This window comes from Malaclemys terrapin, chromosome 2, assembly GCF_027887155.1.
Source record: "Malaclemys terrapin pileata isolate rMalTer1 chromosome 2, rMalTer1.hap1, whole genome shotgun sequence".
NCBI classification, from domain to species: domain Eukaryota; kingdom Metazoa; phylum Chordata; order Testudines; family Emydidae; genus Malaclemys; species Malaclemys terrapin.
In genome coordinates, this window is record NC_071506.1 from 87,117,531 (window position 1) to 87,132,417 (window position 14,887).

Consider the following 14,887-nt stretch of genomic DNA (forward strand, 5'->3'; position numbering starts at 1 on the left):
TGCTTAGCAATATAGCTTCAGGCTCCCCCACTAGTTAACACAGCACTCAGTAATCTCAGCTCTTAATAACTTTAGCTCTTTTGTGATTTCAGCTCTTAGTGATTTCAGCTCATAGTAGGGGAGCCCCAGTGCTGGTGCACCATTGGCCCAAAGTGAATTCAGCTCAGCAGCCTGTAACTAGACTCCTAATAGAATCAAAGTTAGCTCTGACATTCAACAGTGGAGAGAGGAGATGGTGCAATTGGTGTGTCAAGCCCTCAGAGGGGGCCCATACCATCAGGTACAAATACCTGTCCCCATCCTCTCTCAATTCACTGAGTTTTGTAACCCATGCCCCTTGTCAAGCAAGTGCTACTTAGGTAATGGTGAAGGAATCACTCAGTCCTTCTGTCATACAACAGTTCCACTGGCCTTGATTCACAGAATCAGGGTAACAAAACTTTATTCTTCCTGCCCCAATAACAGAGAAACTGGGGATCCCACAACTGCCAAAGGAACCACTTTCAGTTGCTGTTGTTTCATGCCACGTGTGTGGGTGTGCCTATGCAAACAAGATCAGCCCTGGGAGTTCTTTTCCACACTCGCCATAATTCACCACCAGATGTCAGGGTAGAGCTCATCCTGACTCTGCTTACAATTACAGAGATGTTAATTAAAGCCTCATTTGTGAATGAGATTACCAGTGAGGAGGAAGAAGAGGAGGGGCCAAGTACAGAAGCCTGTGGGAGCTGAGTGAAAGTTGGGAAGAGGAGGATCCTCCTAATGAAACAATGAAAGAATGATTAGAAATGTAGGAGAACCCGCAGAGGGTGGAGTTTTAAAAGCTTAGGAAGCGCAAGATATCGAGAAGAGGACCATGGTGGACTACAGTAAAACACATCAGAGTTACGAACGCTTGAGGAATGGAGGTTGTTCGTAACTCTGAAATGTTTGTAACTCTGAACAAAATGCTATGGTTCTTTCAAAAGTTTACATTGACTTATCACAGCATTGAAACTTTACTTTGCAGAAGAAAAATGCTGCTTTTAACCATCTTAATTTAAAAAGAAACAAGCACAGAAACAGTTCCTTACCTTGTCAAATCTTTTTTTTACCTTTCCCTTTATATTTTAGTAGTTTACAATTAACATAGTACTGTGCTGTATTTGCTTCTTTTTTTGTCTCTGCTGCTGCCTGATTGCCTACTTCAAGTTCTAAATGAGGTTTGCGGTTGATTGGTCAGTTCATAACTCTGGTGTTCGTAACTCTTGAGGTTCTACTGTATGTCAGTGATAACCACAATTCAAGGAGGATGGAGTACTTGTTCTGAGTTGTGGTCAAGAAAAAGTCATTATAGACGTTGGTGAGAGCAGTTTCAGTGAAATGGGGTAGGCAGAAGTTGGACTGAAGAGAGTCCAGTGGTGGAATCTGAGGAGAAGAACTCTAAGCTGTGCTTGTAGGCAAGGAGTTCTATGAGCTTTAGAGATGGAGAGACGGGACGGTAGCTGGAGAGATCAATAGGGTCAAGGGGAAGGGGTTAAGATGAGTGAAACTAAAGCATTGTTTGTATTGCTAGGGGGAATGAACCAGATGAGAAGGAGAGACGAAGCAGAGGAGGGGTGAGAATGGGGGAATTATGAGATGGGGAAGATGGAAGGGGGGAAGGAAGGAAGAAGGAAGACACAATATCTCAGCTTCAGTAACAAGGAAAATGGGGAGAATATGTTGGCATCAGGAAAGAGGGGGAGGATGTCCTGTCAGAGCTTGTGAATTTTCTCTTTGAAGAAGTTAGCAACATTCTTAGCAGACATGATGGGAGGCCTTAAATAGGGAATTGAAGGTAAGAAGAGAGTGAATCTGTAGTAGAGGAAATCAGCATGGTCATGGGTCTTTCACCAGAAACACTCAGCAGCAGGAGTGGAAGAAGCAAGTAGAGGAGGGGAACCATGGTTGGTATTAGAGAGATGGGCCCTTTTAATGTGTGAGAAGTGCCAAGTAATCCGAGTTGTTGGAGAAAGTCAATTACTAAATTGGTGGGAGAGGGGGATGAGAGCACAGGAAGGAGGAGGCTGATAGCAGAGGAGAAGTCCTTGACATTAATGGACTGGAAGTATTGGAATGGTTGGTTGGCAGGTCAAAGGACATGATGCTCAATGAGATGAGGGGATACAGAAAGAGTTCAGTGATGGAGACATCAGAGGCAGAGAGCGTGGGCAGTCTGGAGAAAACTAGATCAAGCAAATGGCTTTTTTGATGAGTGGGAGAATTGATCTAAGGCTATCTGTCAGATGAAGAGGTGAGGGAGAAAAGGGATCAGATAGGTCGGCATCGTGGAAATTGAAGTCTCCGAGAATGAGTATGGATGCAAGGAAGAAGTAAGGCAGGAACAGAAGTGAGAAAAGTGGTAGTTGGGAAAAAGTCAGGTTCCCAGTGTTTGCTCTTTTGTACAAAATATATAGTTCCCATCAACCTCAACATTCACACAGATGTCAATTTATTTCCTTTTTAACTATAACTCCCTTTTTTTCTAAATCTTGTAATCTTTCTCCTAGAAAATTGGCAATCTCTACGTAGCTGAAAATAAAAGAGCAAAGCTGCTGAATTTCATGTACTTTACAATAACACTAAAATACACTTATTTAAATTACACTACTATGCAGAATCTTAATACTGACCTGATACTTCTCCATGGAAAAATAACACACATAGGTCACTGGTGTATGATGACTGACAGACATGACTGTTGATGTTGCTAAAGACAGAGTTTTATGTTACAGGGCGTAAAAGGATATTCACTTCTTGAGCCCCTCCAAGAGGCAGGGTGCAGTACCACAGCCCTTTTTCACCCCTGGCACTTCCTGCAGGCTGACCTCGGTGGGTCTTCAGTGGCTTGGCCCATTGGCCAAGTCACAAAGTCCAAATGAACCTCTTCTGGGATATTAAAGAGGCTAATAACTAAATAGTCTTTTTTCCCTCAGGTCTTCAGCTCTGGCTTTGGAACCTTTAAATTCATCCCTTTGTTCGGGATCCCCAACAAGATCTGTACCCTTCTTGGGGTTTATGCCACTTTGTCTGTGGCTGGTTGGGAACCCGGGCCTACAAACTATTCTGGGTTCCAACCCAAGGACCCTGTACACAGCAGCCATGCACTGCTCACTCCAATCCATCACTGCTGTTTCTCTGGGCCTCTTCCTACCAGGCCATTCTGTCTATAGTCCTATCTCAGAGCCATTTTCCTCAGGTTCTTCTCTATCTCCATGCCAGAGAGGAGCACTCCTCTTCTCTCCTCTGGTCCCAGCCAGGAACTGACCTGCTAATGCCCTGCAGCTTCTTTTATCTGAGCCTGCTGAGCTCTGACTGGCTCTCGCTAGCCCTTGGAGGACCAGGTCTTTCTAGCTTCCCAGATGGCTGCGTCCGTGAAGCCACTCTAGGCAGGCCTTGAGGAACCACCTTTGCTGCTCTTTTCTTCCCGCTTCGCTCTTCCTAGGGCAGAGTTTAGTAGGCCTGTCATAGGGAGTGACAAAAGCCAGCTACATCCCATCACACAGGGTAATTGAGACAATGGTGGTGTGGGTATTGTTCTACTGGACATGTTGGAGATTTATGGTACTTCTTTATAGATGGGTGGAGCCTGTTAATGAAAATAATGAATGTGATGTTTAGATGTTAGAGAAAGATACGTTAGTTGGATATTTGTGTAGGTGGATACCCTTAAAGAATCCTAAATGTTTTTTTAAAAGTTTTTCTTTGTGGGAGTATATTGCATAGAAATATCTGCAATTGATATAATTATTATTTAGGTATAAAACTGCCCATAGTGCAAATAAGAACAGGTTCTTAATAACAGAGAGATGGAGATCCGTATGCCTCCTGTTCCTTTACAAAATTTTATCTCCCGACGTGACAATAGATCCACATTTTTAGTCAGAATTTTGCTGCATCAGGCACCTCTTTTAATGTGTTCTAAACAGCCTGTCATTTTGGGTCCCCAGTTGAAGTAAGTAGAAGACTAGTAGCACTACAGATCCGGGGTAAAGAAGTGATGACTAGCAGAGGGAAAACAAGTAAAAGATACTAGATGTACGAAACAATTGTAATTACAAGTAATAATGAAGACTCTCTAAGAGGGCAAATGTTACTTTATATTGTATCTCAACTTACTTTAATATGTAAATCGATATTTAAGAAACGGATAGTTGGATGGAGATGAGTTATCAATAAAACATACTATTTATGTGGTAGTAAGAATTTCGAATAATACAAATTAAAATTACAACACATTATTTATGTTGAGGGGCAACCTTTTTAAAAGAGCCTCTAAAATTGTGCCCACAAATGTGCTGTATGTTAATTAGTTTTATGCAAATTGTGTAGTTAGTTGTCGGAATTGTGTGTGGGCATTATGTAAACAAATGGGTGCATGGGCAAAATTGGGGAGAATAATTTTAGAGTTCTGCTTTTAAAATTGTGTACCTAGGTTATTATCAAAATATTGGCTTCTGCTTTTAAGGCATTTTTAAAAAAACTCTTGCTACACTGTATTTAAGAAGTTAAAAGTACTGTAGATGGCTTAGAAGCCATATATTATAGGTATATTTTTTGCAGTGAAACATATGTTGTTTTAGAATATGAGTTTAATGTAGGTTTTTCAGCGCTTTTATCCCCTCTGTTTAAATCCTCCAAGATGCCATCATTATGCTATTGTTTGTAGTCAGTATTGCTTTGTAAGGAAATTAAAGCAATAGCATCAAGCTGCCAACACAGAGGGAGCTTGTCAAAGTAGCAGTGTACATTACATTACCCAGGTGATGTACATTTAATTAGATACAAGCCTGCCCCATTTACAATGAGAAGGTGGCTCCAGCAACTTGTGAGCTGCTTCATCATTATGCTAAATGCTGACCACAATCTAATCACCTATACAAAATGTGTTTCTTCTTTATTAAATATGAATATCTTTTTTATGTTGTTTCCACGTTAAGAACCAAAAAATGGCTTTGAAACTGTTAAATGAATCTTGTGCTTGAGAACAGTGTTGTGTCTGTATTTACTGTACAGTGGTTACTTATGGGCGTAGGTAATATTAATTTGTCCCTTAAGAAAGATTTCTATTATCTATAAGAATTTATTTTTAGCCTACTGCAGCCCTGATCAAATGAGAAAAGAATATTGACCAAGATTTTCAAAAGTGACATGATTTTGGGTGCCCAACTTGAGATGTCTTTGTTAGGGGCCTGATTTTCAGACACTCGGCACTTTCTGAAAGTCAGGTGTCCATTCATGTGTTGTAGGGGGAAAACAGGGCACACAGAATCACTTTTGAAAATATTGGCCACAGGCTGGTGTGCATGTGCACATGCATAAGGAAGGGGCAGGATGAAATGCTCATGTTTACACTTAGAAAGGAAAATGTATTTCAGCATAAGGAATTTTGAAGATTGAAGTGGTTGGTGGTGTGATCAGTGCAAAATTAGGTTTGATATCATAATAGAGGGTGACCCCTACCCCCCACCAGGGGTAACACTCTGACAATGAACTTGACATGAGACTGTTTAAAAGCTTTGAAGAAAGAAGTTAACATCAGACTGAAGGGTAAAGGAAAAACGTAAAAACCCAGGTAATCAGCCTGGAGGCTATTTAAGAACAATGTGTTAGAAGCACATATAGCTTGTGTATCTCTGAGTCAAAAAATTATGTGATTAAGCACACACATAAAAAAGTGCCTGTTTTAGATTTGTTAAAAAATCCTTTAAAAATCAAAAAACGGGCCCAAACCACACAAATACTGCCTGGGATTTTCAAAGAGATCAAGGAAGTTAGCCACCCAAATCCCCCCAAAAAGCGAATAGAAATTGTGTAATCGTCTTTCTTCAGCCCCCTATTCCTAGCCACTGTCTATGAAACACAGGTTCTCCTAAGTAAGATGCACATGTGAAGTAACAAGGGGAAAGAGATTATATGAAGATAACTAAAGATATGAAGCTAAATAATTTTTAAAAGACTTCAAATCTGAAGTAATAAAAGCTGCATCTGTGACTGAAAGCTGGCCATCATGGAGAGAGTGGAGGAAAAGAAAGTAATGAAATCGTGGAGAAGTTGATGGATATTTAGCATTGGACTTTAACAGGCTTTATTAGTTGGCCTGTAGGGAAAAACAAGGACATTTATATTCTTAAAATATGTATTTATGAGAAATCTAAGTGTGGCCTTCGCAGAGATTGAAATCGTAGAGGAAAAGTCAGCAGGTAACTTGAGAAGCTCGAGTGAAAGAGGTCAGTAGAATGGCAGGTTCTCTTGAGGGTGTTTTAAAGGAAATAAACATGAAATCATGGAGATATGGAGGAGGATATTCAATTCTAGTCCAATCCAGCTTCCACTGAAGTCAATGGGAGTCTCTCATTGATCAGGCCCAAAATCTATAAGCCAGCAAACATGCCTGAAGAATGGAAAGTTGTTAATGTGGTATCTTTTTAAAGTAGTATCCTGGGAATTAAAGGCCTATGAACCTCACCTCAGTTCTGCAGAAACCGATTAATAACTTAATTAAGTATACAATAGCACAGCACTTGGATAAGTGTAACTTGATAGGTCAAACAAACATGGTTTCTGAAAGAGAAAATCAAGCCTCTTCAAATTGTTAGATTCCTTTGAAAAAGGTAATAAATATGCAGATAAGGATGACCTGATGAACATAATTGACCTAGATATTCCAAGATTTTTTTCATAAGCCCCCACTTAGAAACTATTAATTAGAAGAACAACATAAAAGGGACAAATGTGTAAAAACTAGCTAAGTAATAATCAATTGTAGGGAACTTGGGTTGGAATTTGGTTCAGATTTATTTAATATATTAGGACTAGAAAGTCTCTAGGGACAACACAGAGCTGCAACACCATAGGCAAAGCGCTAGGAAAGAACTGTGACTGAGAGTCACAGACCCTCTTCGCTCCAGGGGCACAAGATGGGAAGGAGCCAAGGGACTGCCTACTCCCTGACATTCCCTGCCCATTCTCCTACCTTAGTCATCCCTTTCCCATCCACTTGCCCTGGCAGGAGGAGGGAATATGGGACATGAATCTCTGCTCTCCCCGATACTCGGAGCCATAACCCCAGTGAGTCTTCCATTGTCCTGCAGGGTGGTGAGCTTGGGTCCTTCTCCTTTCAGTAGCCACATATTATTTCATTATTTATTTCTTTAGTGCTTAACTACAATAGAGATTCCCCCATACAGAAAGCATTAGGTGCCCTAACAACTACTTACACTTACAATGACATCATGCTGACCACCTAATAGCAGTACGTACTCAGATACAGGTAACCTCAGTTCTAAAGAAATCACTGAAACAACATATAGAGGGAGTGAAACTGATTTTTATTAGCAAATATATATATGATATACCAAGTTATTTTTTCGTCTTGGTTGTTTTGTCTCTTCAAATAATGATCTCCCACAAGACCTTGTTATATGCCTTCCATAATCACTATGCACTGATAGCGGGAGAACTTTGCAAATGACTGAGCTTTTGGCAATTGAGTGCTGTTAAATGTATTAATGAAAGGCAATTTGACTGTTGCAAAAACTGTTTCACATTCTCCAGGAGGAAAGAGCAGTGGTAGCAGTGGTTTGAATATCAGATGTATTCAGCTCCAAAATCATTGGGAATTTTGGGGTTCATAAATGATTGAAGTGCAAAGTGGAAAGGTTTTACTGTATAACATCTAATAGCTTATTTTGAGCCAAAACCAAAAGACAGGAAACTTGAAAAGTGCAGACTTTGTAATTCGACTTTAAAGTAATATGTGTTTTAAGGGTTTCTTTTGGAATGTGACCTTATATTTTGTGACTATTAAAAGCACACCAAACTACTTTGTTTTATCTGTTGTTCCCATTTCAGATGATCATTCTCGAGTGAGACTGCAGCCCATTGAAGGAGAAACAAACTCAGATTACATCAATGGAAATTATATTGACGTACGTATACTGATGTAGTAAACAAAGTTAACATCGCTGTTCAGCCAAACATGTGGTCCATATTATTTTTACACTTTATTGACCATTTCTTATAACTAGCATAGCTGATCACAGTTTTGGCTGCCAAACATTGTAGGAAACCACAGTCATGGGAATCCACATATACAATAAAGAAAAAATAAAACACCAAATATTTGCCAGTAAAAAAATGAGCTCAGTCATTTCTTGAAACTTCCACACTCTGGAGTGAAATTTTGCCACCAACATTACGTGGCTATTTTGCCTCCTGATGCTTATGTGGACCAAGGAAATGTTATTTATATTGTCTGTCAACATCTTGGCATAATTCCACATTTAAAAGAAAGCTGTTTGCATATTAATGTGACAAAACTCTGTAATTCCTAATGCAGTGATTTGCAATCTCTTGTCATCGCTACACTTTTAAGTCGCCTTCAAAGTATACTCTGCAGCTGTTAACCAGTACTTCTAATGCAAGCAAGACATTTCATTAAATATGTAGGGTGTTTAATTATTGAAGACTGCTTCTTTGTTCATTCTGCATCATGTTAGCTTAATGTTTTACATTAGAATAAATTCTTTAAGAGACAGCATGTTTTTTGGTTGAAAAGATAAAATCAAAAGTAGAATTGAAAATCAAGAAAAAGTCAACACTGTGTAAAGCCTGAAATCTAGAGATGAAAACTTCAATAATTTTAATGTGCATGAGGAACACTAGACATGAGAGTACAGAAGAACTTCTGATTCTTAGGCAGCAGCCTACATTCCGTGATTTCTTCTTCCCCAGTGACACCTTTTAATGAAGGTGTCACAGTCTCTGGTTCACACATGTCCACCAGGTATGACAAGAGAATTTAGTAAAAAAAAATTTCTCATACAGTATAGAACAACCAAATTAATCCTTATTCTTATATAACAATCTTTGGGTTATCTCCTAATGATATTTAGGAGTATGTTTCAAAGGCAGTCAAATTAGCATTATATTTCTACCCTATTCTTTACAGTTTCAGAAACTAACACATTAACCATGAGGTAAAGATAAAAACAGAAACATTTCCATTTAAAAGAGTAATAAAAGTGTAGACAGAAATTTGTGTAATAAAAAGTAGAGATGGACCCAAATTGGGGGGTTGGATTGCGATTTCAGTTCAAACTTTCCCAAGGTTCAGGGGTGTTCAGACTTCAGGTTCGGGGTTTAGTTGATTATGTATAATTCAGATTGTGCTTTGGATCCAGATCTGAACATCCACAAAATGGGGGGGGGGGGCGGGGGAGGGTTTGGATCCCATGCTCTTGTTCAAGACCCTGATATAATGGCTTCATATCATGTCTTCCTGCTCGTGGGGAAAAAAAAGCAGAATGGATTTAGTGGAACAACTGTGTGGGCATAGAAGACACTACCGGTGAGGGTTGTATGGACATAAAGCATCCCATTCCTTGGAATACAAAGCATCCAAGTTTCTTTGGATCATCAGAAATCAGTAGGCAAAGTGGTCATAAACAGGGAGACACCGTGGTTGTTTGTTAGCAAGAAAGTATTCAAGATTCGATTGTAAATGGCAATTTGTCTGTCCTTAGTTTCACAGATGCAGATGTGCAGCCTGTCTCATGCAGGCAGATTGTAACAGATGTCATATCAAAACAATGGAGTTACAATGGGAATGACAGCTTCATAGGCATTTGCATAGAAAAAGCTTTGTTTGTATAGTGAGACATTCCCTTGAACTAAATCTCCCAGTGCCTGTTTGGTTGGTAGTCTGAATGAATCCAACCCCGCAGCTAGTAGATGACGAGAGAAATGCCAACTCTATCCACGGTCGTACAAATAAGTCTCAATCCTTAGGCACTCAATGTTTGCCTCAGAATGGCATATAAAGGAACCACTGCAGTAGTTCTTGTAACATTTTCTGTTCTCCAGGGTTCTTCAGATTACTTCAGTCTTTGTGTCTCACTTCACTCCTTACCCCTAACATACTCTACACTGGCAAGCGGATATGGAGTATGAGCTATAACTTTACATTTCTTCCTTTTGTTACTTGGTGTCATAACCTAACCATTATTTAAAGCTTTTGGTATTAATATTGATATAACTGTCTAAAATGATGTACTGTTACACGAGTTAAATCCTTGGCAATATTACTGTAGCATCAGAAACAAAAATACTATACAAATTCTGTTGTTTCTAGTTTGCATCCTATCAAGAGCCAATATTCTTTGTTATCAAGAATGCCTAAGTTGTTAGTGTTGATTGCTCAGTCAGCATATGATTAAGTTTCTCTTGCCTTCACAGAAAGAAACCGAGAATTCCTTTTCAGTGTAATTCCTATTTAAAGCTGGACAAACTATTTACACCAAGACATTTCTTCATAGATTTTTACCCTTTTTCTGTTCAAAAATCATTTGTGAACAGATCACAGGGCACAGAGAACCTCTTCCCTCCCTAGCATGCACACGCAGCATCCATGCTGACTATAAATCTAGCGCTCTCTTAGCTGTTAAGCAGGGGACTAGCATTGCACTCAGCAGCACTTCACAACTTGAGGACTTGGGGATGTGTCCAGGCTACCAAGTGTGCCTAAGTTTATATTGCTCCTTTTCAGAGAAGCCAGTAAGGAACTTCCAGAACATACTAAGTCTGTCCCCTGCCCAGGCACTGCGCAAGCCAATATCTCAGGGACCCTCCAGTTCAGACAACATAGTTGCTTCTTGTGCCCCCGCAATGTGCCCCTCATTGGAAAGGCCAGAATTTGCCCCTAATATGTAACTTGTATTGTTGTGATATTCAGTAGGGCTATGAACACTAGTCTCTATGACATGATAATCATACTAGCACACAATGGTGCATTGCACTGCAAATTGACTCAAAACTTTTTTTCCATTTTTTTAGGGTTATCACAGGCCAAATCACTACATTGCTACCCAAGGTAAGCTAATCTCACTTTATGTATTTCTTGCTGCTTGTGTGAACAAAAAACTACAAACATTCTTGAATTATGGTTTATACTTGTAATACATATTTTTGCCACAATAAATAATAAATACAAAATTACTCTATGAACACAGATATGGCAAGCTGCTTTAATTCAAATCCTTCAAATTCAAGAGCTTAGTGTCGAGTTGTCTTTACATTTGGGTTCAGTAGTTTTGTGTAGAAAAACAAACAATATCTACCCTTACTTTTGGCTTATGTTACTCAGTAGGACTTGCTAAAGGACAAATAAGTAGTGAAAAAGCTGACAGGCAAAATTTTCAAAAGTGCCTAAATGACATAGGAACCTCCTATCGGAGTTAGGTGCCTAAATATCTTTTAGTATCTGGCCCCTATGTCCTATTGAAAGTCAATGGAACTTAGGCTTCTAAATCAATTAGGTGCTTTGGAAAATTTTACCCAGCAAGTTTTAACACAGGACCTAAAGACACACTAGACTTGCAATACTTTGAAAAGAAAATAGGATTTCTGAAAGTCAGATGGCTTTTTAGACTGTCCTTTAAATGTTTGCTTGTTAAAATCTGCCCATTCCTTTTGTTAATGTACAAAAAGATTGTTAACTTTATTCATAGACATGACCTGCCCATTTTGACACAGTTCTTATTTCACTTTTGGCCAAGATCAAACCTGGAAAGTTAAATAAGAAAGTTAAGTCTGCAATGGTTGATTAATTGTCATGGTTTGACAGTTTCTGCTGCCATGCTCAGGAAAGAGCATTGGATAGAATACATATGAAAACTTAATTACCCTTCCACAGCTGAAAGGAATGTCTCTCCATGTTAAATCTTCTACAGCAGAGGTTCTCAACCTTTTTCTTTCTGAGCCCCCACTCCCCAACATGCTATAAAAACTCCACGGCCCACCTGTGCCATAACAACTCTTTTTCTGCATATCCAGTAAATTAAAAGCTAGGGCTGGCATTAGGGCGTAGCAAGCAGGGCAATTGCCTGGGGCCCCTGCCACGGGAGGCCCCGCAAAGCTAAGTTGCTTGGGCTTCGGTTTCAGTCCAGGACGATGGGGCTCGGGTTTTGGCTTCAGCCCTGGGCCCCAGTGAGGCTAACGCTGGTCCTGCTCTCTAGCTTATTTTGACAGAGCCCCTGAACCCTTCTCCCAGTCTTTATTCAGGCCTAATCTTGGGTCATTACAAAACCTAAACTTAATTTCCGCAATACCAATTTCTCCCTACTGTTACTCACACCTTTTTGTCAACTGTCTAATGGACCACTCTCTTACCACTTCAAAAGTTATTTTTCCTCCCTTGGTATCCTGCAGTTAATTGATTTATCTCATTAGACTGACCTCACACTTGGTAAAGCAACTCCCATCCTTTCATGTATTTATACCTGCTCCTGTATTTTTCACTCCATGCATCTGATGAAGCGGGTTCTAGCCCACAAAAGCTTATGCCCAAATAAATTTGTTAGTCTCTAAGGTGCCACAAGGACTCCTCGTTGTTTATGCTCTTTTCAGAGCACCACCTAGGACAAAAAGGTTTCATTTCCCATGTATTGGATTTAGAAAGAAATGTGTATCTTTTTAATGACACTGTTGAGACAGATGAAAATCATAGTCAGCCACCTCAAATAAGAGCACTTCCTTTGACTGCTACTGCCACTTGAGCAGCCCAATCTCTGCGGCCTCCAGCCCCTCGCCTTGGTCTTACCAAAGGGAGGCTATTTCAACTCTTCCCCACCATCTCCCCAAACCCGCTATCGCTAGTTCCAAATGTTCTGCTCCTTCACTGCAGCCTCCAGGGTGTGAAATCATTGGGACAGGGTACATCAACTTGACTCCACCCAGAACAGTATGATTGCCACAGGCCTTAGCAACTTAGGCAGTGTTTCTCAAACTGGGGCTGCCGCTTGTGTAGGGAAAGCCCCTGGCGGGCCGGGCCGGTTTGTTTACCTGCCTTGTCCGCAGGTCCGGCCGATCGCAGCTCCCACTGGCCGCGGTTTGCTGCTCCAGGCCAATAGGAGCTGCTAGAAGCGGCGGCCAGTATGTCCCTCGGCCCGCACCGCTTCCAGCAGCTCCCATTGGCCTGGAGCAGCAAACCGTGGCCAGTGGGAGCTGCGATTGGCCGGCCTGGCCCGCCAGGGGCTTTCCCTACACAAGCGGCGGCCCCAGTTTGAGAGACACTGATCTTAGGGAACCAGGGGAAGTTATTTAAACTTGCCACTGCAGCCACCCAACCACAGTGACCCATAGCCCCTAACCTCCCTACTGGTGGGCTGGGGAAGGGAAACAAGGATATTTTCTGATTTTGGTTGCTATGGCTAGTTTTTTATACCGCTCTGCAGGAGAGTATAATTGTTCTGTTTGTCCTTTAATTTATGCTACTGTTAGTTATTGTCTCCTAAAAATAAAAACAGTAGCAACTATGGTTGGCATTTTATTTGCAGTCCAGAGTATAGTTGCTTTCGGCAAGGGAGCAACTGGAGGGCCTTCCTGGGAGTTCATTACAAACCATTCTGATACTGAGTCATTCTCTGAAGCAATTTTAAATGCTGTTTTACCAGCCATTGCAGTACTTGAATAATAGATACTAAACTTGAGACCTTTACTCAATGGGCTTTCAAAGCAGAGAATCAGACACAAGAATGTAGGGAAAAAAACTATACAATTTATTAAAGAAAATTGTGGTAACTTGAATATGGACTAGCTACAAGTGCTCTTCCACCCCCAAATCCCACCCAATATAGTGGTAAAGAGAAAGAGAGAGTGAGGAGAAAGAACAAAGACAGCGAAAACAAGTCTTTCAAAATTTAAAGAAGAAATTACTATTTAGGTTGCAATCTCTTTGGGGCAGGGACTGTCTTTTTGCTTTTTGTGAATGTGCAATGCCTAGCACACTGGGGACCTGGTCTGTAATTGGGGCTCGTAGGCACTGCTGCAATACAAATAAATAAAATTAATGTAAAAAAAATCTTACCAAGGGAAAAAGAGAATAGAGACCAACCTTGATACAAGTTCAAATTGGTTTTGCATTTGGATCTGATTGGGTTTTTTTTGTTTATTTTTTTATGGACGAAAGCCTCTAAAATCTGTTTCTCGCATGAATTTGGACCAGTTCTCCAGCATCCTAACTTCAAGCCAAAACCTCAAATCCCTAGTGTGATATTTTCTCCTCTTAAAATAATTCAACGGAAGGTGTGGTCTTGATTTTTAACAGTGTTGGCAAACATGCTGAAACCCAGCTTTTACACTGGATTAATTATAATCCTTTAAAGAAACCATATAGAGGGGAAAAGGCATTTGCTCCATGCATTAAATTTTCTCAAAAAGAAGAACAGGAGTACTTGTGGCACCTTAGAGACTAACAGATTTATTAGAGCATAAGCTTTCGTGGACTACAGCCCACTTCTTCGGAGCATCCGAAGAAGTGGGCTGTAGTCCACGAAAGCTTATGCTCTAATAAATCTGTTAGTCTCTAAGGTGCCACAAGTACTCCTGTTCTTCTTTTTGCGGATACAGACTAACACGGCTGTTACTCTGAAACTTGTCATTAAATTTTCTGTTTCTCTTTGTCATTTTCAGTTGTAAACCTGTCACTGAGCATAGCTTTCAGACATAGCCAGAGGTGTTTATATGCTGTCTTGGAACAGTTTTTCTTATGGAAAAGTACAAACACGTGGATGTGATAAAACATTTTGAACTGCATGTTTAATTCTGCGAAGATACTTTACAGCAATCTTAGGAATCCAACCTCCCTCTACACTACATTATCTTTTACAGGAAGATATCATTAAAAAAAGTCAGTTCCATGTCTCTGTGGAGTTAGTATGATTGATACTTAATTGTCCTAGTATTTTTCTTCAGCTGCATTAAACATACCAAGTGTTAATGAGCAAATATAATTGTATGCAGCTAAAAAGTGGAAAATTTAATCAGTTCATAATAGGCTACCAATCTGGTTTTGACAGAGCTGGGA

The 14,887-nt window shown here is 40.2% G+C and overlaps 1 protein-coding gene across 9 annotated transcripts in view; it reads left to right on the plus strand.

Annotated features, from left to right (window-relative positions):
- The window catches only part of PTPRM (protein tyrosine phosphatase receptor type M), a 691,593-nt gene that overhangs the window by 604,173 nt on the left and 72,533 nt on the right, over window positions 1-14,887 (plus strand). For all 9 annotated transcript variants that reach the window (XM_054018880.1, XM_054018881.1, XM_054018883.1 and 6 more), the window contains 2 exons: window positions 7,876-7,952; window positions 10,858-10,894. In XM_054018880.1, coding sequence (XP_053874855.1) covers window positions 7,876-7,952; window positions 10,858-10,894 — 114 coding nt within the window. The remainder of the gene's footprint in view (window positions 1-7,875; window positions 7,953-10,857; window positions 10,895-14,887) is intronic.